This window comes from Coccomyxa subellipsoidea (genome assembly GCF_000258705.1).
Source record: "Coccomyxa subellipsoidea C-169, whole genome shotgun sequence".
Taxonomy (NCBI): Eukaryota; Viridiplantae; Chlorophyta; class Trebouxiophyceae; family Coccomyxaceae; genus Coccomyxa; species Coccomyxa subellipsoidea.
Genome location: NW_005178039.1, coordinates 1,557,440 through 1,581,933, shown reverse-complemented (window position 1 = coordinate 1,581,933; position 24,494 = coordinate 1,557,440). Strand labels below are relative to the sequence as shown.

The 24,494-nt window shown below is 52.1% G+C and overlaps 7 protein-coding genes across 7 annotated transcripts; 4 read left to right on the top strand and 3 right to left on the bottom strand.

Moving 5' to 3' along the window:
- Positions 1 to 142: 142 nt before the first annotated feature.
- COCSUDRAFT_13954 (CS-domain-containing protein) lies at positions 143 to 1,120 on the bottom strand (the record flags this gene model as incomplete). The annotated part of the gene is made up of 5 exons (XM_005649755.1): positions 143 to 229; positions 332 to 430; positions 516 to 556; positions 661 to 709; positions 923 to 1,120. 5 exons carry the CDS (start codon positions 1,118 to 1,120, stop codon positions 143 to 145), a joined length of 474 nt encoding a protein of 157 aa, XP_005649812.1.
- Positions 1,121 to 1,439: 319 nt separating this feature from the next.
- COCSUDRAFT_13859 (Phospholipase/carboxylesterase) lies at positions 1,440 to 2,588 on the top strand (the record flags this gene model as incomplete). Its single annotated transcript, XM_005649754.1, has 5 exons — positions 1,440 to 1,523; positions 1,705 to 1,797; positions 1,887 to 1,996; positions 2,113 to 2,192; positions 2,284 to 2,588. 5 exons carry the CDS (start codon positions 1,440 to 1,442, stop codon positions 2,586 to 2,588), a joined length of 672 nt encoding a protein of 223 aa, XP_005649811.1.
- Positions 2,589 to 4,933: 2,345 nt separating this feature from the next.
- COCSUDRAFT_13584 (Emopamil-binding protein) lies at positions 4,934 to 6,130 on the top strand (the record flags this gene model as incomplete). The annotated part of the gene is made up of 5 exons (XM_005649753.1): positions 4,934 to 5,132; positions 5,268 to 5,351; positions 5,500 to 5,562; positions 5,679 to 5,894; positions 5,988 to 6,130. 5 exons carry the CDS (start codon positions 4,934 to 4,936, stop codon positions 6,128 to 6,130), a joined length of 705 nt encoding a protein of 234 aa, XP_005649810.1.
- A 1,506-nt stretch (positions 6,131 to 7,636) lies between these two features.
- Positions 7,637 to 10,168, top strand: COCSUDRAFT_35714 (Asparaginase/glutaminase; the record flags this gene model as incomplete). Its single annotated transcript, XM_005649752.1, has 8 exons — positions 7,637 to 7,829; positions 8,146 to 8,322; positions 8,474 to 8,551; positions 8,666 to 8,826; positions 9,048 to 9,146; positions 9,246 to 9,331; positions 9,471 to 9,600; positions 9,980 to 10,168. 8 exons carry the CDS (start codon positions 7,637 to 7,639, stop codon positions 10,166 to 10,168), a joined length of 1,113 nt encoding a protein of 370 aa, XP_005649809.1.
- Positions 10,169 to 10,803: 635 nt separating this feature from the next.
- On the bottom strand, positions 10,804 to 12,007 carry COCSUDRAFT_13889 (hypothetical protein; the record flags this gene model as incomplete). Its single annotated transcript, XM_005649751.1, has 5 exons — positions 10,804 to 11,028; positions 11,175 to 11,324; positions 11,442 to 11,506; positions 11,607 to 11,832; positions 11,930 to 12,007. Coding segments are annotated over 5 exons (744 nt in total), but the record flags the coding sequence as incomplete, so codon positions are not given.
- A 4,183-nt stretch (positions 12,008 to 16,190) lies between these two features.
- On the bottom strand, positions 16,191 to 19,752 carry COCSUDRAFT_22555 (pre protein translocase secY subunit). The gene is made up of 12 exons (XM_005649750.1): positions 19,565 to 19,752; positions 19,356 to 19,466; positions 19,144 to 19,232; positions 18,913 to 19,026; positions 18,659 to 18,812; positions 18,475 to 18,569; positions 18,207 to 18,374; positions 17,802 to 17,993; positions 17,626 to 17,706; positions 17,368 to 17,502; positions 16,994 to 17,230; positions 16,191 to 16,723 (listed from the first exon to the last, which is right to left on the bottom strand). The coding sequence occupies exons 1-12, from the start codon at positions 19,668 to 19,670 to the stop codon at positions 16,592 to 16,594; spliced, it is 1,614 nt and encodes a 537-aa protein (XP_005649807.1). The 5' UTR covers positions 19,671 to 19,752; the 3' UTR covers positions 16,191 to 16,591.
- A 1,965-nt stretch (positions 19,753 to 21,717) lies between these two features.
- Positions 21,718 to 22,495, top strand: COCSUDRAFT_61492 (hypothetical protein; the record flags this gene model as incomplete). Its single annotated transcript, XM_005649749.1, has 3 exons — positions 21,718 to 21,737; positions 22,012 to 22,117; positions 22,226 to 22,495. The coding sequence occupies 3 exons, from the start codon at positions 21,718 to 21,720 to the stop codon at positions 22,493 to 22,495; spliced, it is 396 nt and encodes a 131-aa protein (XP_005649806.1).
- Between the last annotated feature and the right edge of the window lie 1,999 nt (positions 22,496 to 24,494).

The following is a 24,494-nucleotide window of genomic DNA, read 5'->3' as shown; positions in this document are numbered from 1 at the left end:
TGACCTGCCGGTGACTTATTCCTATTTTTAGTTGCAAGCGCTGCATGCCTGGACGAATGCCTGCGCCCCAGGCGGGGCACCAGATGGCAGTTCTACAGAGCTCGTCCCTATCTGCTCCTTTAATGTGCCACCTAATATTGCCTCAGCTCGAATTCATCCCTCCCATGAAGAGGCGTGGATTCGGGGCCTCGCCATTAAACTTTGCTCCAGAGAAATCAAAACCAGGGTGCTGCACAGCATGACAGAGAACATTTGCTCAGAACAACTTGCAGGTATTTTCAAGCAACACTGACACCGACTGAATCTGGGCGGCCAAATGCACCACAGTCACCTCCTCCTGGAAGCGCTCCAGCAGCAGGCGTTGCTTCTCGTTTTCTGCCTGCGCGGGGTTGATTTCGTGGCCAGCAAGCGCCGACTTCCAAGGCTGTCCCTGTTCAATGCTTGGACATCAGCTTGCTGTGTGGCTGAAGTAAGCAATGCAGTAAGCAATGTGCATAAAGAGGTACTTCTCCCACCTTATCCGCTTTGCAAAGCTGCAGATGCAGAACGCCGTCTTCTGCAAAATTAGAGAGGAGTTAAGTATCTGAGGTGGTGTTTGTTTGTTTGTGGAAAATGTCCTTCAATAGGATCCCGGTATTGCTAGGACCCACCAAAACTCACCTAACGTCCAGAATGATTCTCCCGCCTTAATGCGCTCGGACAGATCCCTCTGAAAAACAGGAATAGAAGCATTAGGATGTTGATGGAAACCCTTGGGGCACCATCGCGCGCTGTGTGCCGTGAACACTTGCGATGTCGATGCAGCAACATTTTGGTATTTCGTTGTACACTTGGACATTCAAACTGAGCAGTAGAGACGACAGGAGCTTAAGCCTTGCCAACGTTCACATCATCAATATTATCATCAGCAGCGAATGCTCACATCCAAGTACGGAGGATTTGGTCGTATTCCAAGGCTGACGTGTGTGCTTGAGATTTCGACGAAAAGCTGCTTTGCCTTCACTCCTGAAGGCACCTCGATGTAAATGTTTACTTCGCTTAGGCTCTGGTCCCACTCATATATCGTCCTGCCTTCGTGTGTAAATTTGTGCCTATCAGACGGAGCAAGCTTGTCAACCATAACGTCGGTCAAAGTGGAGGCTTGAATCTGTTCGCTTGGGGCGAACGTTTGAGTCTTTGATGATGGTGACGTCAGCTGTCAAACCCTGACAGCAAGTGCATTGAATCTATAAACCCTAGGATCTCAAGTCTCTCTTGTGTCGTTCTTGGCGCATGATCTCCGCTTCAAACGTCATCATGGTCTGGATCTACGCATGAAACTGTCCAAGGGCTCTCCGCCGTTCCTACGCGTGCTTATGTTCCTATCTGTCACGCACAGTCTGCTACCAAGAAAATTCACATCGGTCCGTTGTACTGCACTCAATAGCATACCAAAAGGCATGACTTTGTCTTATCCTACCCCTATCGTGTTCCCGCCCCGCTCCGGGAAGCACTCTTCATCTGTGATCTTTCTGCATGGCCTGGTGCGTCTGCACATCTTGCCATCTTAGTACCATGAGAGGAAGCACTGCTACTTCTAGTGCTTGCTTTCCTTTACTATTGCTTGAACACGAACATTTGAATCTCAAGAGCTTTATAAGCGCCCTTGTGTTCACACCCTGGCACGATCATTCTGGAACCTCCCTCGTGGTCTGCTTCCCATAGGGAGACAGTGGGGAGGGCTGGGCCGATGTGGGTGAATTTGAGATGGCTCCAAGATTGCCAGATACAAAACTCGTCTTCCCAACTGCTCCTCAGGTAGAGACATTGTGTTCTTGGTACTTACTTCACCGTGACAGTTCACTTGGCAAAGCATGAACTGCAAGAGCTCTGTACTGTTGTCATAGAGATCCATCACACTCAACATGGGGATGAGGATGAATGGCTGGTACGACCTGACGAGTCTCGACGCCATCAATGAGGAGGAAGATGAGCAGGGTCTGAGGGAGAGCTTGAGGTATGCGCTCAGGGCATCCTGCATGCATTGATCTACCCTCTACCTTGATTGCCATGGATTACCAAAGGCAAGTACCTCAGATGTCTGGAGGCTTGACTGGGAAGTGTGTGTGTCAGCTTTGTGGAAGAGCTCATTGCAGCTGAAGTTTCTGCTGGCATTCCTCACTCGAAGATTTTGGTGGCTGGATTCTCTCAAGGTCAGCATGACTCTTTGCATGTTGACATCAATTCTGCTCGCTTGCTAGATTGGGGTGAGGCTGTTGATCGACGCCGGCTGCATGTCTTCAGGGGGAGCTACAGCACTATTGGCCCTTCGATGCAGGTATCAGCTTGCTGGGGTCCTATCGCTGAGTGCTTATCTTCCCCTCCGGACTGAAAGTGTCATTTCAGAGGAGAATCTGACTACTCCAGTGCTGATGCTGCACGGAGACGCAGACCCTACAGTGAAGTACAGGTTCGGAGTGCAGAGCTTTGAAATTCTTAAGGTGGCAGGATCAAATGTACAGATGAAGACCTACAAGGGGCTCCATCACAGCATCAATCCCACGGAATTATCTGACATGGTGGATTTTCTGACGCAAGCACTGATGTAAGTGTTGAGGGGATCGATTTGTATTCGCTGCTAGTCTTGATCAATACGTACATTTTCATCAAGGATACTGCAGTTTTGCCAGTTTTAGAGAAAGAGACATGCAGACATCAATGCAGAGCAAGCGCCAGAGACTCATCGGATATGTGGAAGGGCTGCCTCGAAAGTCTACATCATGTAATAGCAACACAATGATCCTGCGGCCCAGGAGCAATTAATGACCGTCATTCAATCGTGACCACCTTGCATACATGCATAGAATTGTGGTGGGATGAGGGTCAGGGCAGACCTACAGACAGGAAATGTTTGTAAAACTGTATTTACAACCTCTTAGCAATGAGCGTCTGTTCATTGACAGTATTGGCGTGTAACCAGATGACCTGGAGAACCTCGGCTTGTTCTCTGAAGTCAGACTTGATCTTCTCGATCCACTTACTTCGATCCCTGCCTATCCCAAAAAATTTGAGGGTGACAACAATGAGTCCCCCTCTCCGCACAAATGGAAATGCAGACTGAACCACAGGGAGTGTGTCGCATAGGTGATGGTTCATGTCACAGCACAGGAGGTCAGCAGGTCCAAAGCCAGCTATCTCTGACAGCGCCTCTGCTGCCTTACTCCTGATGTGGGTGACATTCTCTTGCAGTGCTGACGCGCTCATCTCAGCAGGATCTACAGCTAGCACACGAGAACACCGCCTGGACAGCCAAGTTGTCCAGCCTCCCGGCGAAGCACCTGACAGCCAGCAAGCAAATATCAGACAAGCGCAAATCCTATTCGCCTCTGTCCACAGAATCATTGAGACTGGTGTCTGCTCACACAAAAAAGCGAGCTCACCTATATCTATGGCAAGCCCAAATCGTTGGTCTAGCATGCCAAGGGCTGTGAAGACCTCTTCCAGCTTCTTCTCAGCTCTGCAGCAGATCAACTGCCTGTCTACAGCCTCCCTTGGGGGTGCGTACAGGAAAGCATCCTGCTTGGCATTCAACCCAAAGTGATAGGCCCCATCAATTTCCACGCAATGGAGTACGCTCCCGAAGTCTCGTGGATGAAATTCCCAATCAAGCAGGCTGTCCTGCCAGCACAAGTGAGGTTAAAGCATTCAGAAGCTGGAAGAGTCCATTTGGTGTTTCTGTAAAGAGTTTAAACTCAATAGGTGCGCTCAATAGAGCAGCAGAACATCACAACCCAATCGCAAGCACACTACCTGCAGAAAATCCTCGAGGGTTCGGGGATGGCACTGCAAACGAACTGGCTCCACGGGTACAGGAATCGCCAGCAGGGCTCTCAACAAATCTTCCTGACACAAGCAATTCCAGCATCTAAAGTTGAGTCAAATTTGACAGCACAGACAGAGAGTAAGTGCACAATCACCATCGCAACATCTGCAGATCGTGGCGGACCTCTGTATGGGCTGGCTCGACAACTTTATGAAGCGAGTACATCCTTGTGCACATCCTGCATGTTCAGCTCACCATCTCACTCTGAAGCGCCAAAGCACCACGTCATGTAGTGCAGCTGTGTAGAAACATGTGCAAACCAGCAGAGACTCACCCTCGCATGTGCGGAGTGTCCAGCCATTGCAGAAGGATGTCAGGACTGGCAGTAACACCCTTAAGGAGGACGAGTCCGGGTCCAGACTTATTGGTATGCGGGCCCAGCTCCACTGCCTGGACGTATTTGCATACCCCTTCAGCAGGTGCTGAGTGAGAGCAGAGAGACCAGCTTCACCTTCTGGGCATTGGAATATCTGGGCAGAGAAGACATACCTCGTCCCCGAAACCTTGTGATGGGATCATATGGAGCTCATGTCGAAGTTTATGGTATAGGAGGACACGAAAGCATTGGCTTTGATGGCCTAGTTTTAATACTATGTCTCTCATGCGTCTTCCCCACAGAGTGCTTTGAAAGTTTGTCTGAGAGGAGAGCGGCTCAGCACTTGCCCCTTCAAACCATGAGTTCAAGAGTGATTGTCACGTTCGAGGTATATGTTGTTTAGATCAATAGTAATCTGCAGGAGGGGCCACTCTTGATGTGTCAAACAGCGATGGCTGAGAGACGTGCCAATCTCTGCAATGACCTGGACGATATGAAATTGTATCTGAATCAAGCATCATAGAGGATTGCCGATCCCACAGTTTTCAACAGGCGCAACAGGCCAAAGAACAACACCGATGGCACATGCACGCACGTGCGCAGCAGGGATCACCTTTCCTGTCGCCCCGAGAACGTCTCGTGTTCGTTCTTGACATCATGAAGAGTTTCCGTCTTGCTTTAGAACATTAGGATCCTGACGTTGTTGTGTTCCTGTACCGTTTCAGATAGTTGCACAACACTAATCTTCTTCAAAAATGTCAATCTCCCACTTTCTTTCTGAGTCAGCTAAAAGGCTCTTTAAGGAGCCAGGCGTCCTGTCAAACTCGCACCCCTACTATCCACTCGATCTGAATTTGCCAGAATACCAACCGCTGGTCATCCCATTCGATCAGATATTGGGAGCCTTCTTTGGAACAGCTGGACTGCTGCTCATTGTTGTCTGGGCTTTATCAGGTTTTATGAAGACCAGAAACTCGTTGTTGAACATCGCTGGTGTGCTGACGTATCACCAAAGCCCAATGAGGAGGTCTCCTGGATGATGGCCTCTTGAAGCTGCACGCCCCACCTGACAGTCTTGGATTGCTGTAGGGAAAGGCAAGCACCTCACTATTGGAGAACGGTTGGTGCTCACCTGGTTTGTGCTGACGGGGATCATACATCTTGTTGTCGAAGGTCAGTAGAGAGCGCTACCAATCTCTCTTGTGTGTTGAGACTCACAACCTTGCTAGAGTTTCTCACTTTTGTCACTGGCGCACCGGCAGACTCACACGCCGGCTTGCCCAATCTCAACGTTTTTGACTGCCTGCATGCTGCTGCACAGGTGCTGTTGTGCTCCGGTCAGACTTCTACAAGAGCACCAGCGGAAACATTCTCTTCGAAATATGTTCGCCCCCCTTTTAGCTGTCCTCACATCGCCCCAATTATGCTGACACCTGTGGAGGGTGGTGACTGACTGGCAACCTTGCTAGATGAATCTAATTGGACCCCGTTGCCCTGCAGGGAAGGAGTATGCAAAGGCAGACTCTCGGTATGCGACACGTGACAGCTTTGTGATATCCATGGAAGCCTTCACTGCCTTCGTGGAGGGGCCGCTGTGCTTTGTCATTGTGTATGGCATTGTCAAGCAGAAGCCGTGGCGCTACACCTTGCAACTGCTCGTGTCTTTTGGCCAGATTTACGGCGATGTGCTCTACTTTGCTACAACCTATTTGGAAGGTGTGTTCTGCTGTGTCCCTTCTGAAGAATTGTTTGGATCTCGCCAGCTTTCTCACAAGGGGACAGTATGAGATGTGCTGTGCAACTCTGCAGGATTGAAGCATTCCAGGCCAGAATGGCTTTATTTCTGGTTCTACTTTGTCATCGTGAACTCCATTTGGATTGTCATACCAGCAGCAGTGGTAGCAATATCGGCATGGCAGATCAGCAAAGCCATAGCAGTAGCAGACAGGTGAGATTTAAGGACTCGCTTCATATTGCATGGAAGAGCTTCAAGGAAAGTTTGTGGCCATCAAATTCTTGCAGATGTCCTGATGGCCCACTTTCACTATGTTTGCAGGTCGAGACCAAGTGCAGTGAGAGCAAAAACACATTGAGGCCCACACGGGGTGTACTAGCATTTTGTCAATTTGAATAGCATGCAGCTGGATGCAGCATTCTAATGTTGAGGCCAGCTCCGTGGCCACATTAAGCACCTTATGGGATGTGGAACTTGCTGGGTTGATACAATGCTACATTGCCTTCCCAAAACTTTCTTCTGACTTTAGAGCTTAGAATCAACGGTTCTTGAATACCGTGGCAGCCACGTGCGGCACGTGGTGTGCACACGTGCCAGCAACTCCTCAAGCGAGGACAATTTTGGATGACTTGTGTACAGTGCAACAATCAGTCTTGACTTCAATGAACTGAATGTAGATGAAGTTACTAGGAGAGAAAGGCCTTGGGGAAGGAAGAAAGGGCCTAGGGGAGGAGGGTAGAAGATATGGGAAGCTAGGTGTGTTGACTGGGAAGCTGCAGCTGGTCAGCTCTGAATCGTTGAAAGAAGATTTCCCTTCTGGACTCCCCAATTTGCATCAATAAAGTGCACGAGATACCAAATGATTCACAATGCGACACAATTGATCAAAGTAAAGCATTTAATGACTTCGCTTCGATTTTCGGCTAGCTGGGTCAAGATCTGAGGAAGATCGGTTGACAACGATGGAGCCTCTGTTGATCCAGGTAGCTGTCGTTCATCGATCAATATCTGATATAAATTTTGTTCACTTCAAGAACTAAGTGGTCGAAGGTGAGTTACGTCGCATCTCAAGCGGATCTCAGAGTCTGCAGCTGTGGTTGATAGGGAGGAGTAAACTGGCTTCTGATGCCACCACCAGCATCTGTGAGGCCTTTGCGACCAGGCAGAGTCCCGTCCAGATGTCAATCGAGGCGTGCTTCAAAAGTCAACAGTGAAGGAGTTGGCTCAGGTCTTTCAGCACTGTTTGGCAACCCTGCCAAGGAGTCCCCATTCAGAGACACATCGACAACTTCAATGGGAGAAAATCCACAAGATAATCAACGAAGCAGCTCAGTAAACACCAATGAAATGAGCAGAGCTGAAGATGCAGAGACACAGGCGCTGTCAGACCGAAGGTCAAGCTCTGCACATGCCGAGACGCCTGCACATCCTGGCAGCGGAGGTGACAGGAAGCCGCGGCGCAAGGTGAATGCAGGCCTAAAACAGCCAAAGACCCAGACCAGCGCTGAGGGTACCTCACTGGCAGAGAGTGCGGAGGCTTTTAGTCTAAATGGCGATAAAGAGCAGGGCTCTGCCAGTTTGAATGGCACGGGGCCTCCACGGACGGTGCCGGAGCGAGACACAAGGCCAGGTGCACTTCACATACTTGAAGAAGCTTGGACTTGCATGCCAACCTTTACCGCTGATCATAATGCAGGCTTCTGCTCTCAAGTGGCTGAGAAACATGCTGCTCTCGCTGCTCGCAGTGCCGCTGTTGATGGTGAGCAGGCCGCTGCCGAGGGTGCTGTGCCTGCACACGGGAGGAACGCTGGGAATGGATGCAGAGCAAAGCTATGAGCCAGACGGCGTGGATGGCCACGTGCACCTGAAGCCCGGCACCGGAGGCTCCTTCTCTCCAGCCGGCGCCCTGCGCCCAGGTCAGTGCTGCCTTGCTGTGCACAGTCCTGGCCGCGCAGCCTTTCTCTGATGCTGTCTGGGATGTAATTTTTGATTGCCCCCGCTGGCCGGGGGCGGTATACATACTGAGCACCATGCTCACGGTTGATTGGATCTTGCTTGGACCTGGCGAGTCCATTAAGGGGTAGGATATGTGGCAGCCTTGACCTGCAGCTGGAACGCCTCTTTGCAGATGCACCTGGCCTTTGGCAGATGGAGCCCGTAGGAGCAATAATAAAATCTTGATTGGGTGTGACCGGTTGAAATAATTAAGTCTGGCGCTGGGCTGCGCGGCAGGTGCCATGCTGAACAATCTGCTGTCGGCGGTGCCGGAGCTGCGCGCGTACGCCAACCTGCGCCTGGAGATCCCCTTCAACCTGGACAGCTGCCGCGTGGGCCCCCCCGAGTGGGTCAAGCTGGCCAAGATCCTGCACCGCAATCGCGACCACTACGACGCATTCCTCATCGTGCACGGTGAGGCCAATAACACCCTGTCCTGGCCTTGGGAGGTCCATCTGCAAAAAGACGTTTCCTCTGAAAGCCGGCTCTGGGGTGAAATGGGAGCTCTCATGCTGCTGGGGCACCAAGTATAGAATTGGCTTGAGCGGCCTCTGATGCGTCGCAGGCACGGATACGATGGCATATACCGCCAGCGCTCTTTCGCTGCTTCTAGCCGGCTTCAAGAAACCCATCGTCATGACAGGCGCGCTTCTGCTGCATGATGTCTGGCGCCAATGCATATTCTGTGTGTTGCCTAATTAAGGGCGCACAAGAAACGGGTGGGGGACAGCCTGTGAACGGCCGTGTGCGCATGCAGGGTCTCAGCTGCCGCTGTCCATGCCGAGGTCCGATGCGCGGCAGAACCTGATCGACTCGGTGACGTGCGCGACTTCGTTCTTTGCGCCGCCCCACACGCAGCTGCAGGAGGTTGCCATCTGCTTTGGCGGCCGCCTCATGCGCGGCAACCGCGCCCAGAAGGTCCGCCCAATTATCCAATCGCCAAATGTGTCGCCTTTGGACAGTTTACAAGCTGATACAGCGTTTAGGGCCGTTGCGCCGTCTTATACACCTGCCCATTTATATTGCCTCGTGTCCCTTTTCTCTCCTCTGCCCATCTCAGCAGCAGAAGCAGCTCTCTGGAGATTGCTGGTATGATAGCTCTAGTTGTTGGCATTCATGCAAAGTGTGGGTGTTTGCAGGTCCACAGCAGCACGTACAGGGCATTTGACAGCATCAACTACCCTCCACTGGCCACCCTCGGCGTAGATGTCGACTGGAACATGTCCTACCTGCTCAAGGTGCCATTCCTCTCCACCCTTACAATGCCATTCAGAAGAGCTGCCATTGGCTCTTGCAGGGTTGCAATATGACCATTCATGAATGTGCCTTTAATGCAGGTAAAGGGAGTGTATAGGCCGCGTTTCAACCTGGATACTCGAGTCATCCGAGTTCCAATCATTCCCGGCTGCGACCCAAGGACAGCGTGAGGGCCTCACCAAGACATGCATTGTCGCCTCTTGTGACTGGCGTTCTGTGCACCTTTGATGGCCCTGTACACAATGTCGAGACCACAAGCGTGCAGTGCCACATGTGAGACTCAAGAAGGTTGCTGCTTGGGTCAGGTACGGTGATCTGAAGGCCAGGAACGTTCGGGGGGTCGTGCTGGAATCCTTTGGGGTGGGCAACATGCCCGACCTGCCACGCCTGGGGTGGCTCCCGTGGCTGAAGAAAACAGTGAAGCAGGGGATCAAGGTGAGCTTCATTGCATGCATCCCTTACGTATGCATGCATTTCTACAAACGATGAATGTGCGCTGCTTATGCTGCATGCGGGAGGCCTGCTCTGAATGCTGAGGCCACCAGAAAACAGCCGGTGGTGCTGGCAGTGTACATACCCCTGAAGATGATGGATCTGTCCTGCTCATGATGCATGTGTGGGGCTTGCTCTATACAAAGGGCGCAAGAGGAAGATTACCGCAGGACTACCGTATTACCACTCACTGGGAAAGTCATGTGACCAATTGGCTGGTGAATCCCTGTAAACGTCAAGATCCCTGTAAACGTCAAGGGAAAAGCAAGAACTGTGAGCACCAATTTACATGGCAATTTATCTTGCTGTGTCTGCCGAGCAGGTGTACCTGTCCAGCCAGTGTGCCTCAGGGCCCCTGCACCCGGAGCTGTATAAGAGCGGCAAGGCTGCCATGGATATGGGCGTGGAAGCTGGGCCTCAGATGACTCCTGAAGCGGCCGTCATCAAGCTCATGCTGTGCTTGGCCTACCCTGACATCCCTTTAGGTGTCCCTATCGCTGGTGAGCTGTAACGAGGGCGGCGCCTATTCTCTCTTGACTGTTAAGCCTGTATATTTAAGCACTGTACGAGGGTGAGTGAGATGTCGACACAGAGGAGAGGTGTCGTCGTTTGCTTGGAAGCTCGTGGCTTCACTATCTGAGTGTCATTTGTCCGGACAGCCCAAAGCACTGCAATGATTCTGATGGGCTCTATTGTCTTGATACTGTCTACATGTCACCTTAACAAATTGTCAGGTGTCCTTGTCCTTGTACATTGCAAAAGGTGCTTTGTCTCACTCGACAGGAAGTGAAAAGAATGGCCTGGATAAAGCCAGCTGGCATTCAACATTGTACACTATCAGCTTGCTTTTGTTGCGTGGGTTGGTGTCCTCCCTTGGGTGAGCCTCTTGGGTGCAGATGTTTGCTCCAGCTCCAGATAGGAGCTGTAGTAGCTTGTCGGAGGGTACTTCAGCTGAATCATCTCGGAGACTGGGCACTTCTTGACAAGCTGCACCAGGCAAATGGCCATGAAATCAGTGCCATGGCATTCCCTCATGCTGCTTATTGTTGACAGAAGAACTGCTTTTGGCATGGTGATAGTATTGCCCATTTTTAATAGGTGTGATTGATCTAGGGTGATTGGAGGAAATTCAAGATCGCGGCAATGCTAGGTACTATAAGAGCGCACTGATTTCCAGAAGGTGTCTGCATTGTTGCTGCCATTGGCGTAGTTGCCGCGCCGGTTGCGCTTCAGCAGCTGCATGCTGAGCACTCCATCCTGGATGAACCAGGTGCTCTCATCCTGCTTGATCTCTCCATACCAGCTCCCCTTTAGCACATGCCGCTCCCCAAGCTGCACGTGAACATCGCTGGGCGCCATGCGCACAGTAACCTGCACAAAAGTGACACTTTTTATGGGGGAAGCAATTGTGCAAGCAATTCCCATTTCTGATGACCGGTCACTTGTTGTCAGAAAGGACACTTTAAGCCTTCACTGTGGAGGTCTTTGGGTAAGAGCTCCAACTTCTGATGGGGTACCTGCTTGGCGGTGACCTTCTCAGGGATCAGGAAGAAGACCTCCACATAGGACTGGTTCTGCCACCATTTGTATCGACCGCAGTCCAGTCCAAGATCCGATGGCACACTGATCTCACTCCATCTTTTACCACCAGCATCCAACCGCTTTGCCTGCAATCAATTTATTGCATATGAGATATGAGATGTGCTGCATGCGATTGCCAACACAAAGAATGTGCTAGCTGCTGCAAGCCATTGCAAACTTTTCAGTGAGCTGGATGTCAGCACCTCTGTCTGGGAGCTTTCTTCAGCTTCATGCATGGCACGCCGCTCTTCTAAAGAGTAAGATGGACCTGCAATACTTCAGACTCTTGAGAGAGCTAAAAAGCTTTCTACAACTATGTACAGTATTGCGCAGTTGAATGCTCAGATCTGCAGGGTCAGGCACTGCACCTTTGGGTCTGGGGTCCAGCTTGTTGTACATAGAGTCCATGACCTCATGCCTTGAAGGTCCTGTGCATGCTGCTGACGCACGTTCCAGACGATCAACCTCATCATCTTTGAGAACAGCCAGCTTCTGGTGCTTGCGCATCCAGCGAGCAAACCTGGGTTCGCTGGCTGCCGTCAAGTCTGCAAACTCGTTTCGGTAGCAATTTGCCTTGTGAAAAGGCCAGTATGCCTGCAAAAGTTTGTGTTAGTCTTACAGATAGGTACGCAATCTTGATCGAGTGTAAAATGACACACAGTACTGTCCTTTGCACCGTCGGATCGCGCACCTTCTGGCATTTCACGGAACAAAACCAAGCAATTTGGCATCGGCTGCACTTCAGCAGATCTCCAATCTCTCCGCAGTTTGCTGCATCAAGCAAGTAACTCAATCAGCCTGTTTTCGCCATTCCTGTTACGCTCCTTGAGTCGATGGGTGTGAAGGTCTTACAGCATTCTTTGACGTCTTCTTCATCGCTGTCTCGTCTGAAGGCTGCCATTTTCTTGCCCAAATATCAAATGCAGCAGAGTCTCGTGTAAATATTCGCTTGCTGTTTTTCAAAACAACCCATTTCTGGCACCGTAACCGTAACGCCCGTCAGACAACCATTTCTAGCTGGACCAATTGTGCCCAAATGTTGCAGAATGGCATGCACACCCAGGGTGTGCTCCTTCCAACATGAATGTGTGCGGAAGTTTGGCAAACGAAGGGATAAGTCTTGGAACATTGAGGATGATGGGAATTTTAAAATTTACTGGTAATTCAAAGCGCTGGTTTCAAGAGGAAGCTTCGAAGCTGAATTCAAGATCACTTAGAGAATCTGGTATGCACTGCAGACATCAAAGCTTCAAGATTAATTGCAAATTTGAACCAGGGAACATCTGACTCGGCTGCACGTCCTTCATGCAAACTCATGTGCTCTCCCACGGGGGAGCTTGATAAGCTTTTGGCTGGAGTAAGTGCCTTACAATTTACACATAGCTGGGATAGCCACTGGCAGTGCATGCAAAGCACCATCTCTAGAGTACATCAAAGGCATCTCTTCAGCGCATGCTCTTCTTGTACGCATGGCCTGCATCAACAGTCACAGATCCTTCACACTTCAAGGGCTTGAGGCCCCGTCATCTCCATCTGAGCACCACATGGTGCAGTGACTGCCGTTGCAGGCAGCATGAATACAGTAATCTCCGAGAATGTTCAACACAATCAACCCAGAGATGTAACAAAATTTCGCTAGTCTCCCAGAGAGAAACAGCAGTGCGCGCATGTAGGGGCAGTCTTGACACAGATTTTGCATCACGTGCCAGACCAATCCCCACATGATGATCGACTACCTTCATTGACCTTCATGAACTGAGACAAACACGCCGATTGCACCAGGCAGCGGAACCAGAACCGGTCCAGTGACATGCCATGTCTTCACACCTCCTGTAGCAAGAGCCTTCCTAATGCGAATCAAATCAAGAGCCCCTCTCTGTAAAAGACACACAAACACATCCTACCACCTGTGTCCGAAGTCGATGCCCAGACCGAAAATAAATTAACAAAATGACATATCATCAGCCGGAAGGCATAACAAGGACTCAGGACTCCATATCTTGCAATGGAATTGTACATTTGAAGACAGTGATGACATGGCCAGATCCAGTCATCTGACTGCCTCAGTGTCAGCTTGGCTGCTCTCGGGGATCACCGGTAGATGATCTCCATCCTTGTCAGGCTAAACACAGATGAAACTGCTGCAACGCAAACTTATCCAGCTCAAGACATCGTCAACAGGTCAAATAAATAGTGTATTGCTGCCAGCAAACGCATAGGGGCTTCGCGTGAGATACTGAATAAGTAGGTACAGAAATCATTATAGATTTCAAGTTTTTTACGACGCGCTGAGGCAACGCTGGCGTTGCGAGACAGCAGCACCGCTGGAGGGCTGCTCAGACCTGTTCCATGTCCCACATGGTAGACAGGGGCGGTAGATCGAGGTCGTCACCGTGGGCCAGCTCCTGCTGGCTGCTGAGGTCCAGCATGAGGTCCAGCACCGACTTCTCAGAAGCGCAGCTGTCTGCCATGTCAAACGCCTGCATGGCCCTCCCCTCGAACACATCGGCCGCCTCCTCGTCAGAGGTGGCTGCCTGGGGCGGCGCGGGCGCGAAGCAGTCAAAGTCGTCGGGCCCCGTGAAGGGCATGGTGACCTGGCTGCCAGGGGCGCCGACCACGCCGAGGCCGAAGGTGGCCGCGAAGGGGCTCTCGTGCAGCAGGCTGATGGAGGCGGCCGAGGCGCTGTCCAGCAGCCGCGGCGGCGTGGGGGGGGCCATGATGCGGTCGAATAGCATTGGCTTTGAGCCGAGGCACCCGCTGGAGCGCGAGTCCTGCGCGGAGGTGTCGTCCAGGTCACACGAGGCGGAGTGGTCGTTGGACGGCAGCCGCGCCCACACCGGCAGGGACAAGTTGCCCTCGTCGGCAGCGGCCGGGCCGCAGCCGAGCACCTCCGCAGAGGCCAGAATCTTGCTGGCGGCGACATTGCACACGTTGGAGGCAAAGCCCGGCATTTCCAGGCGCGTGAGTGGCAGCTCGGGGGTGAGGGGCGCGCAGCCGATGATGTGGCCGGGGCTGTAGCTGTCGCTGGCCGTGGGGCACCACATGATGTCATCCACCAGCGTGCCGCTGTTGCAGGGCAGCAGCACGTATTCGTGCATCGAGTCCCGCCTGCAAACACCCAGGGTCGTGGCTGTCAAGAGACATTCCATGAAGGTGGTGGCCCTGAGGCACCGTCACTCAGCGAATTTTGACTGCGCTCTCATCTGCTCGCTGTGTGGTTGCATCAACAGAGCAGTGCACCTTGATCTGCAAGCTGGGATCTTCTGGAAGTGCTGCAGGAGGAGAATGCAGGGGCCCTCACCTGTGGAAGCTAGGGGGTAAAGCTGGGATCTTGAGCTCGTGGCCGCTTTCCTCGTCATCAGATACCGCCTGGCCGTGCCCTTGGTTCAGGACCAGCATGTCATCGAACTGCTTAGGTTTTCGCGCCCTGTAGTACAGCCGGATTAAAGTCAGAAGACGTCCACAGCATCATTCCAGCTTCACTAAGGCCACTGACTGTCTGTTAAGCGTTGATTCTCCCGCAGGGTTTGTTAATGGTGGGCGATCAGGCAATCAGGCCAATTCGCCATATTTAGTGGCAAACGAAACCAAGCACACAGGCATAAAAAATGCACGATGCCAATGAACATCCCTGATTGTAGACTTCCATGGCTGTGCCTCACGCTCGCGCCAAGCCCTTATGTACTCTCCGTGAAATCAAGGGTTATGCTGTCACACAACCTCCACGGACCTCTTGGTGCGCCGGATGACACTGGCGACAGGTGATGGCGTCCGGAGGTTGTTATCATGCGAGCCGAAGCTGTCACTGCCCGATACGGTAGGACTGCTGTCGCCATCCAGCGCATCGCCTAAGGTCAAGGTCCTGGCCTGCTTGGTGGAGGGCCGCCCCCTGGCGATCGCCTTCGGCGTTTGCAGGCCCGCGGCTGCACAGGCACAGAGAGTACACCTTCAGCGCCCAGAGCGACGCACAAGCGCAGCGTGTCAGAAATCACACCGATCGACGGAGTGAAACGCGTCTTCGGTGACTGTGAGCTGCTGAACACCTCAGGGCGATGATCGCATCAAGACACCATGCCGGAAGCCCCACTGGTATACATGCATTCCATCCAACATGGCAAAAGATCTCCAAATCTGGACACACGGGCGAAACGCAGCGCCAGATCACAATCTTCAGCTGTTGGGCCAAAATAAACAGCAGGAGGCGCCACACCTTCCAGTAGCTTTCGACGGAGCCACATGTTGTTGTTTGAAAACGTCTGCGTGCCATAAACTGCCCGGAACTTGGCCTGCGTTTACGGACAGACAACATCCTCAGGGCTTCAGCGCAGGACGGGAGCGCGCAAGTTCCTCTTGGCAGCGAAGGCGTTGAGAGAGGTTCACCTGCAGGTCCCGCTGTCCAAGGCGACTGATCTCGCGAGTTATTTCCTTTGGCTCGATGCTGCCGAAATGTTCCTTCACGTCCACCTCGGGCAGGGCGTGCTTGAGCAGGTGATGGCTGCGACTCCCGTTTCCCATGGTCGGACAGGCGCAGCACAAAAAAAACCTTTACTGCTGCGTGGGATGCATATAGAATCTAAGAGGGGACCTCTGCTTTCGGTATCTCAGCTGCAGCTGTGACGAAGTGCAGATCCAGAGATCCAGCTGATGATCTTGTCCTGGAAGAGGGTCGAGAAAGTGGGGGAAATTCATCACTGCCCTTCATGTCGTCACGCCACGACAGTCACCAAGGCCCAGAGTTTGTCACCGAGGTGCCATGACGAAGAACTTCCTTGAAAGAAGTGTACTACGGAATTTCTATTTCAAAACCTCTCGAGAAACCTGGAACTCCCAAAAATACCCTGCAGGGGCCTGCCAAACGTGCACGGGCACCACGTGGTGCCCTGCACACAACTGCCATCAGGTTCCTGAGGGGTGATATTCAGCCCTTTGAAGGAAATATCTTGCTCATTTTCGCATCATCTTAACATGCATCCTGCTTCAGTAATGGTTCCCATGTTGCGGAACATTTGGTTTTGGTAATATTGCGCTCACACAAAATTCCATAATCAGGAGTACTATAGTCAGCTTGATCTGCAAGTTCTCAAGTCCGACTTGAGTCAGTGCTGAGTCAGTGCAAGCATGTACATACACGTTGCATTGAGGCCGTCACGGTGATGGTATGATTGGAAATGGCGGCAAGACCCTCATGTACTTCATAGATAACAATCGAAGTCCAGCTGCCACCACTTCAAGTGCTTAAGTTATGCTTAAGTTATGCTTATTTCATCACTCCCCAAGTCAGCCAGCATGGCATGTGCCGACCAGCATCCAGCTACTCAACCGGCGGCAAATCCCCAACGCACTCAAGGTCAGTCTAAATGTCGTCATACAGGTTGTCATAGTCCTTGTAGCGCTGCATGGCCTGCTCTGCTTTGACCCTCCGCGCTGTGTCCGTGGCCACACCCACCAGAATCAGGATGCTGGTACCGGCAAAACCCCTGAACGCCTGCACAGCCCATTGTAGTGAGACTGAGCACAAGACTTACATTCTAGCAATACACACCCTCTGCACGGTTGCTCTTGAAGTCGTACCAGTTGCTGATAGGTGATCAGTAATTCTACCAGTGGACCAGGACTACCTGACTACCAAGGCAGATGCAGGGCCCACATTCACCCATCAGCAAAATGCCAGGCCTCTCTCTTTGCGATAGCTAGTGGCCAGATCATAGGCAGCGGCTGCAACAAGATTGAGAATGAGGGAAGGCAGGGGGGGCACCTGCAGGCCGGTGACGCTCTCCACCAGGGGCGGGGCGGCGGCGAGGGCACCGAGGAATGCGGAGCCGAGGATGGACATGCGATTGAGGGTCTTGGTGATGTAGTCCGCTGTAGCGCGGCCCGGGCGCACGGCCGGGATGGAGGCGCCCGCGCGCTTGAGCTGGTCCGACATGTCCTTGGGGTCCAGTTGCAGGAAGGTGTAGTAGTAGTTGAACAGCACGATCAGCAGCACGTTGATCTGCAGCACACACCCACCCGGAGTTGGAGCGCCCTCTCTTGGTCTTGCTGCATCAAGTCTCATCATTGCCTTAGAATATCGCATCCATTTGCAGTCCGCGGGTACTGGAGAAGGGCAGAATATACAAAGAGGCGTACTGGCAGGTAGAGCAAGCCGGTGGGCCCAAGAGCAGCCGCCACGGGCTCCAGCCAGGGCGCGTATCGAGCAAGGCCCGTAGGAAGCGACATCAGCGTTGATGAGAAAATGACCGGCATGACACCAGTGGCATTCACCTGCACAGGAGCCGCCCGGGGATGTCAAGGGATGCTCTGCACGATGCCTGTTCTTGGCGGTCATTCGTCCAGGTGCAAGGAGCTGCGGAAAACATGTCTGGAAGATACAAAGGAGAGAGGCACCTTGAAGGGCAGGTACGACTGCTGCGAGAGGGCCGAGTTGCGGTAGCGACTGGCATAGTTCATGGGGATCTTCCGCTCAGCCTGTGCGGTTGAAGACACAACAAGTCAATCACTGCCACACAGAAAATCCTGGACAACACATAAGAGCTGGCAAATTATGAACTTGAGCGGCTCACCTCCTGCACATAGACAATGCCGAGGGTGGTGAGAAAGAAGGCAAGCCCGTAGATGGGCAGGCTGGAGGAATCCTTGTCAGCCGCCTGCTGCACGGCCGCACCCACGCTGGCCGGCAACGCGCTCGCAATGTTGGCTGTGATCAGGATGGAAGTCCCATTGCCCAGCTTCAGCTCTGTGATCATGTCCGCCACCTGGCACAGCACAGGCAGGCAGCACCTCAATCCCTGCCTTGCAGCCGTGCATCTGTGACAGCCTTGAATAAAGAGGCAAGCAAACACGTGGCAGCCCCCGGCTGCACTGTTGGTATTGCCCAAGATCACAAGCCGTTCAGCAGAGGCACAGTCTGTGAAAAAAGGGAATCTTTGAAGTCCAAGGACAAATGAGGTGACCAGGCAGGCTCGCACATGCACAAGGACCATGGCGCCGGCGACAAGCGTGAGGGAGTTGACGACGAGCCAGGTGGCGTCCCACTCGGGCACGAATGGACGGATGTAGGTGAGCTGCCCCACCGCCTGGATCACTGCCGCTGCCAGCGCCAGCAGCTTCTGGTACAGCTGGAAGCGCGCCCGCCCCTGCCTCACACAACCCACATGTCACTTCTGCGGCCCTGCACTCTTGCGCCAATCCAGTGCTGTTGGATAAGTGAGCATGCATGGGGCATTTGATCAGCACCTGGGGCCCCTCCTCGCGCTGCAGCTTCTTCAGCGATGGGAAGGTGGTGGCCAGCAGCTGCAGGATGATGGAGGCATTGATGTATGGTACAATTCCTGCGCAAAGTATTCTATTCACTTCCACAAGCGGTGCCAAGATGCTCTTGGTGCCTAAGCAAGCGGTGCATGTGTATGAATTCTCTCACCTAGGGAGAAGATGCCGACCCTTGAGATTGAGCCGCCCGACAGGGCATCGATGTAGCCGAGGATGCCTCCACTCTGCACAGTCTCTGCAAATCTGTCGGCATCCACTCCTGGAAGCCGCATGTAAACCCCCACTCTGGAGAACACTATCAGAGCCTGCAACGCACCAGAGCGGTCTGAGATCCCTTCTCTGCCTCACTCCATGGCAGCTTTGAAACTTTATATCCACTGTTTCATGATCAGATGAGGACCGCACCAAGATGATGCCCAGCTTCCCTGGAAGATCGCCCTTCAAGAAATCGCCAAAATTGAAACCTCCGTCGCCTTTCTGCGCCCCTGACTGCGCCTTTGGCCGCCTGTCAGTGGTGGCCTGCCAGACACAGCGTCGCACTTACAGACAACGCTATCTTCCAAGCAAGTAAACAACCATGTCACTTGCTTGCAAGTCATCATAGAGATCTTTGACTGGTACTCATGGCAGGTGTACCTGCAGGTATCGCAAGGACATTCCCAGGAAGTCCATGAACCAGCCATCGTCTTCAGTCCTGCCGCTAGTGCTCTCTGCACTGGAGTCATCTGCCAGACAAGACAACAAATTGGCTGAGTACAGATGAACCTCCGCTGTGTCATTGGGCTGCGCATGCCACGCTGTACTGAGCATTTGTGGGACACTCAAGTGCCTAGCCAGGAAGGCCTCACCTCTTGACAATTGCTGTGGGGGCCTTGGAAAGGACCCCTCTGCAGGCTTCAAACTCAGTGCATTCTGTGCACAAAGTCGGCCAATACGTTTCCAGCTTCTGTGTGGGTTCACTGCAAGCAGCAATAAAGATGTTTTGGAACCAAGCTGCAGACTCAGAGCTTGAATGATTAGACCTGTCTTACAACATGAAAGTACAGTAGGATCTCACCAGGCCGCGTCAGGTGTGAGCCAAACTGGCAATGTCTTTGCAAAAGGCGTGTACATCTGAATTCAGCAGGTGATCTGCAACGAGAAAGGTCCTTAACTCTCTGCATTGTATAAGCCAATATCAATGTGCTTGATTCAAGGGCTAGATAGTTCGGTGCTTTACGAATGTATTGTTGGCAACCATCGATTCAAATTCCCAGCAGTGTCCCTGTTGAGCAAGATGTGTTGACACCAGCATTTAGATCGATGTTTCGGCAGATTGGGCGAGCTAGCGTCTCGATACATTTGATCCCATCTGGCGTCTATCTGCAGGGATTTATCCAAAGAGGGTTTGAGATCGCCATCATGGTCAGCAAGAGACGCTTCGTTTCGGCCTGCGAATCCAGGGAAAACGACATCACTGCTGCTTCCAAGAGATTCTTTGAGGTTTGAGATTATTGTTTTGCAGTGGACAGTTTGTTTGAAAGAGCTGCACGAAACCTAGAGACGCTCGTTTCCGTAGACACGGAGGCCAGTCGACAAACACTTCGAGCTTTTCGGGCACGGTAGATGGTCATTTGCAACTGAACTCAGGGTTGTTCGTGCTGTAATGCTGGAAACGAGAGACATTCGTGCCACAAGATGGTGACCAGAGGATCTCCAGTCACATGTCAACAGAAAACACAACCAATGATTGGGCAACCTAGCCTGTCATGTAGTTATGAGGACGTGCATGAAGACATGCGGCTTCCCATGCTGGATGATGACGAGAAAAGAAATCCGTCGGATGCACCAAGCCCACCTCCACCTGATGAGATCCGAGCTTCTGCACAACCAACTACCCAACAACAGGTTCCCACTCGAAGCTTTGCCCCTACCAGTTTATCTTGAACGCCTACGTGCTTATGGCTAGCCACGTGGATCCGCGAAGTCCCACCGGCCAGGGCACTGAGCACACCTGGGTTGTGAGCAGGAGAAGACTGTTGGGGCAGGGCAACAGGCGTTGGTCTTCATCATACAGCATTGGGAGAAAGCTCTGATAGTGGCAGTTCTCATCGTTCTCATTGTCCTGGTGTCCGTCAAGGTGAGGAATTGAGAACCATACAGCCTTGCCAAACACGCTTGGGACCCAGACAGGTTGCTGAAAAGTTCTGGGATGCGCAGGGCTTCACTGTCTTCGGTGAAATCTTGATATGGTTCCAACATCAGAATAACTGGGCTGGCTGGGCCATCTTTCTTGCCATGTACACTGCAAACGTCTCCCTCCTGCTTCCTGGCATCATTTTTATCCTTGGTGCCGGCTTTGTGTTTGGGTGAGCCTCCTGCAGAAGCCTTTCCCATGGTACTGACTGAGGCAATTTTGACACACCCTAGCAATCCTGCCACCAAATGTCAATTTCCAATTTGTTGCTGCTCAGACAGATCATGTGTGCTTAGGTTCTGGAAAGGGCTTTTAGCTGTTTGGATTGGAGGCGGCATCGGGCAGATCATGGCGTTCTTGCTGGCGCGGTACCTGATTGGCGATTTGGTATCTGCAATGCTGCGGGGCAAGTCGCGGAAGTGGGACATGGTGAGGCTCTGCAGGAAGATCTTTGTGTTGGTGTATCCCCAGCGCCTTCTTTTCCTTACAGCAAGAAGTGCATGGGATAGATTAAGATGCTTGGTGCGCTTAATGTGTCTCATGGCTGGTGTTCCTCGTCTGTCTGACACAGATCCTTTTTGGCTTCTGACAGGTGGACAGAGCAATTGAGACGGAAGGCTGGAAGCTCCTGTTGCTGTGTCGTCTGTCGCCGCTGATACCATATAATCTCTTGAACGTTCTGATGGCCAGCACGAAAATCCATATCTGGCCCTTTGCAATCGTCTCGTTCTTTGGTGAGCACCATTCTCTCACCCCCAAATCTGCTAGCAAGTGAGTATTGTTTGCAGATCTGTGTAAATCTGTGAGTGAGTCAGTGATGAGCTTCTGACTACGTGCAGGCATCATTCCGGAGTGCAGCCTATTCTGCTACATGGGTGAGACTACGCCCTTGGTGCAATCTGGCAGCTGCTTTGCTGTGTCTTCTACATGTTCTCTTCCAGTGTGCGGGGTGATGGGTTTGTTGGCTTACCGGATATGTTCTTCCATTGATCCAGGTTCTTTGACGGAAAATGTGAGCGCCATTGTAGCGGGGGATGCCCGCCCGCATGGGAAAGTCACCTACATCCTCGCTGGCATCTCCGTGTTCTTCCTGCTCCTGACTGCCTGCTGGGCCACGCTCATCATCAGGCAAGGCTTCACACTGACAATCTGCAGCGTCCATTGTAGTACAAAGGACCAGTTCGAATCATTGCAGTAGTTGCATATGGGAGGGGGGGCCCTGAGTTGCTTGGATTTGGGCACATCCACAATTTACAGTCCCAGTTATTGAAGAGCAAATCCTAAAGAGGGAAATATGGACACCACTCAAGCAGGTTCAATAATTGCAGGCGGGCACTGAAGCGCGCGGATGCATCGCTAAAGGAGGACAGCTCTGCCGCTGATGGCTCCGGCGATGACGTGGAGGCAGGAGTTGTACATACGCTCCTTCCCGAGGTCCGATCACATTCCCATTGCCGTTTCTGACAGGCCACAAGCAGACTGCACATAATAAGACAACTGGCTGCAATTATTCTCACGTGACTTGCTGCTTGCATGTTGCAGCCCGGACTGCAGAGCCCAGACGCAGCAGCAAGTTCTGACGCTGGTCAGCGTGGGAAGGACAGCAGCTGGCCGTACAGTCCTCCTTCGCTTCGCAACAAGGATGCGTGGCAGGGGCCGCCGTCTCCCCACAGCGACAACTCCGACCCCTGGGGCACTGATGAAGAGCTCAGGCAGTGGGCACCAGCCATGCAGGAGGACAGCATGCGCAGCCCCACCCCATCAAGCAGGGCAGGCAGCAGGGAGATAGAGGCCGTCCACAGACAGCAGTAGTCACTGTGCTTGCCCTGGCATGTGTAATCTAAAGCGGCCATGTGTGTGTGAGAGGTTGTACAAACACGAGAGGTTTCTTCAGCAGTGCAACATCAGCTGTGCAACAGGCAGTCTGACTCAGAATGTGCAATATGTCCAGAAAGCGCCATGTTGGCCTCAATGCTGTGCAAGCATCCCCTGGCGCCTGGTAGCCCCGGGCCGGCAGGCTTGGTCATGCGCTGCAATCAGCAAATGCACGCCAGTGATGCACTTTGCATACCATTGTGAATTTTTGATAGGAATGTGAAGCACTGTATAAGTATAGTGCTGGGATGGTGACCCCTGGAGCCCTGCATGCTCGACAATGACGTGCACGTGCGCTCTGCAAGGTACTGTGCCTGAGCTTCTAGAAGATTTCGGGAGTCCTGACTGGATCAGCCACTGGTTCCCACAGCTCAAGGTTTTCAATTTGTCAATCCCATTGTTAAACGCTATTAATGTCTGCCTCAAAGCTTCGGCGGCATCATGATGATGCCGCATGATTTTGAATGGATACCCTTTGCAAATGTCCTGTCATACATAATTGTTCACGACCTTTGGAGGGCATATGCAAATGAGTGAACATCCACACTGCTACATGACATGACACTTTGAGGGAGCTGAAAAAACCTCCAATTGCAAGGGCTAAATCACTTGGCCTAACCCCGATGCCTTTGCACCAGGCTCTTGACAATATTCTTGTGAACAGGTTCAAGAAGAGGACATGAACAATTGAAAGATCGCAAACGTTACATTCTAGACTTCCTACTGCAACGAATACAATTTTGAAGAGATATATGAGAAAGGCATGATCTCGCTGCCACTAAGGAAGAAGCTGGATTCGCAAAAGACTCCAGCAGGAGAATATCCGTGAGCATCCATCAAATAAGGAATCTGGCTGATCATAGAAATGTCGTGAGATTTGAGATGGGTGAAAGGGCAGTGGGACAATTTCTCGGACATGCCGGTCAGCATCGCCCCCTTCAAAGCCGATGGAGGAGGCATACAACAGTTTGCAAGTGTCAGATCAAGGCAATTAATAAAGCTCTGAAGGAATGGGCGGCTATAGTTGAGGCACTTGGAAGGGGCCAGCAGACAGTAAGTGGTTTTTTGTTCATGCACAAAGTGCTGTTTGCAGCTGCATGGCAGCATCAGCATCAGTAGAATATATATCACGACATTCGTCATCAAGAACTTATTGTGTTGCAGGTGGTTTTCAGAAAGGGGGGCATACGAGAAGGCGTATTCAAGCCAGAGGTAGCTGTCCAGCTGCAAATATACTAATGCTGCCAAAGTCATGAAGGAAATCACTGGCAAAGATGATGGTACACCCATCCTGGAAGAGATCTGCGCAATCCTGCCATGACGAACCTACATGCAATCAATGTTATTGTAGGTCCGGGATTTTCTTCTCTTCCCCACCTCCTTTCATGCGGATGGAAACCTCCTCAAAGAAGAACTAGCTCCTGAATACAGCCAGGTGCGCTGCAATTGTAGTGGATGCGGGATGCTCATGCTCGTGAATACCGATCAGCAGTGCGGCTGGATCATGATTGCAGCGCTCTGTTCTTTGTTGCAGGAACTTACATTTGACCCTAGAAAAGAAGCAGACGTGGCCTTGAAGTACAGAGCCACCATTACCGGTGCATGGACAACCTTTCAATCTGATGTGGTGGCAGCTCTGTCTGCACATCACATTCTGGGGCCCGATTTCCTGGAAAAGTGAGGCCATCCATCGCTTGTTGCTGCTGCATGCTTTTGTATTGCTTTAAGAAATGTGATCAGGCGAAGCTCTTCAGGTGTACAGCCAGTAAATAAGCTCACATTGGCAGTGTAGGCGGATGCGCTGGCGCAAGCAGCAGCCAATCAGCATCTTGGAGTTGCAGTGTGAACAGCTGGCAGAGCCCCTCATTCTGCCACAGTCAGACTCCTTCTATGGCTGCTTTTCGTGGGTGGATCTGGGTGTGACCTCAGAGGTCGA

Excerpts from the sequence above, each read along its gene's own strand:
- COCSUDRAFT_22555 (XM_005649750.1), bottom strand. The coding sequence starts at position 19,670 with ATGCAGAGAGTTAAGGACCTTTCTCGTTGCAGATCACCTGCTGAATTC. Across the intron at positions 19,467-19,564 it reads CTCACACCTGACGCGGCCTG|TGAACCCACACAGAAGCTGG; the intron begins GTGAGATCCTAC and ends TGCTGCTTGCAG. Across the intron at positions 16,724-16,993 it reads AGAGCGTCACCGGCCTGCAG|GCGTTCAGGGGTTTTGCCGG; the intron begins GTGCCCCCCCTG and ends TGGGCTGTGCAG.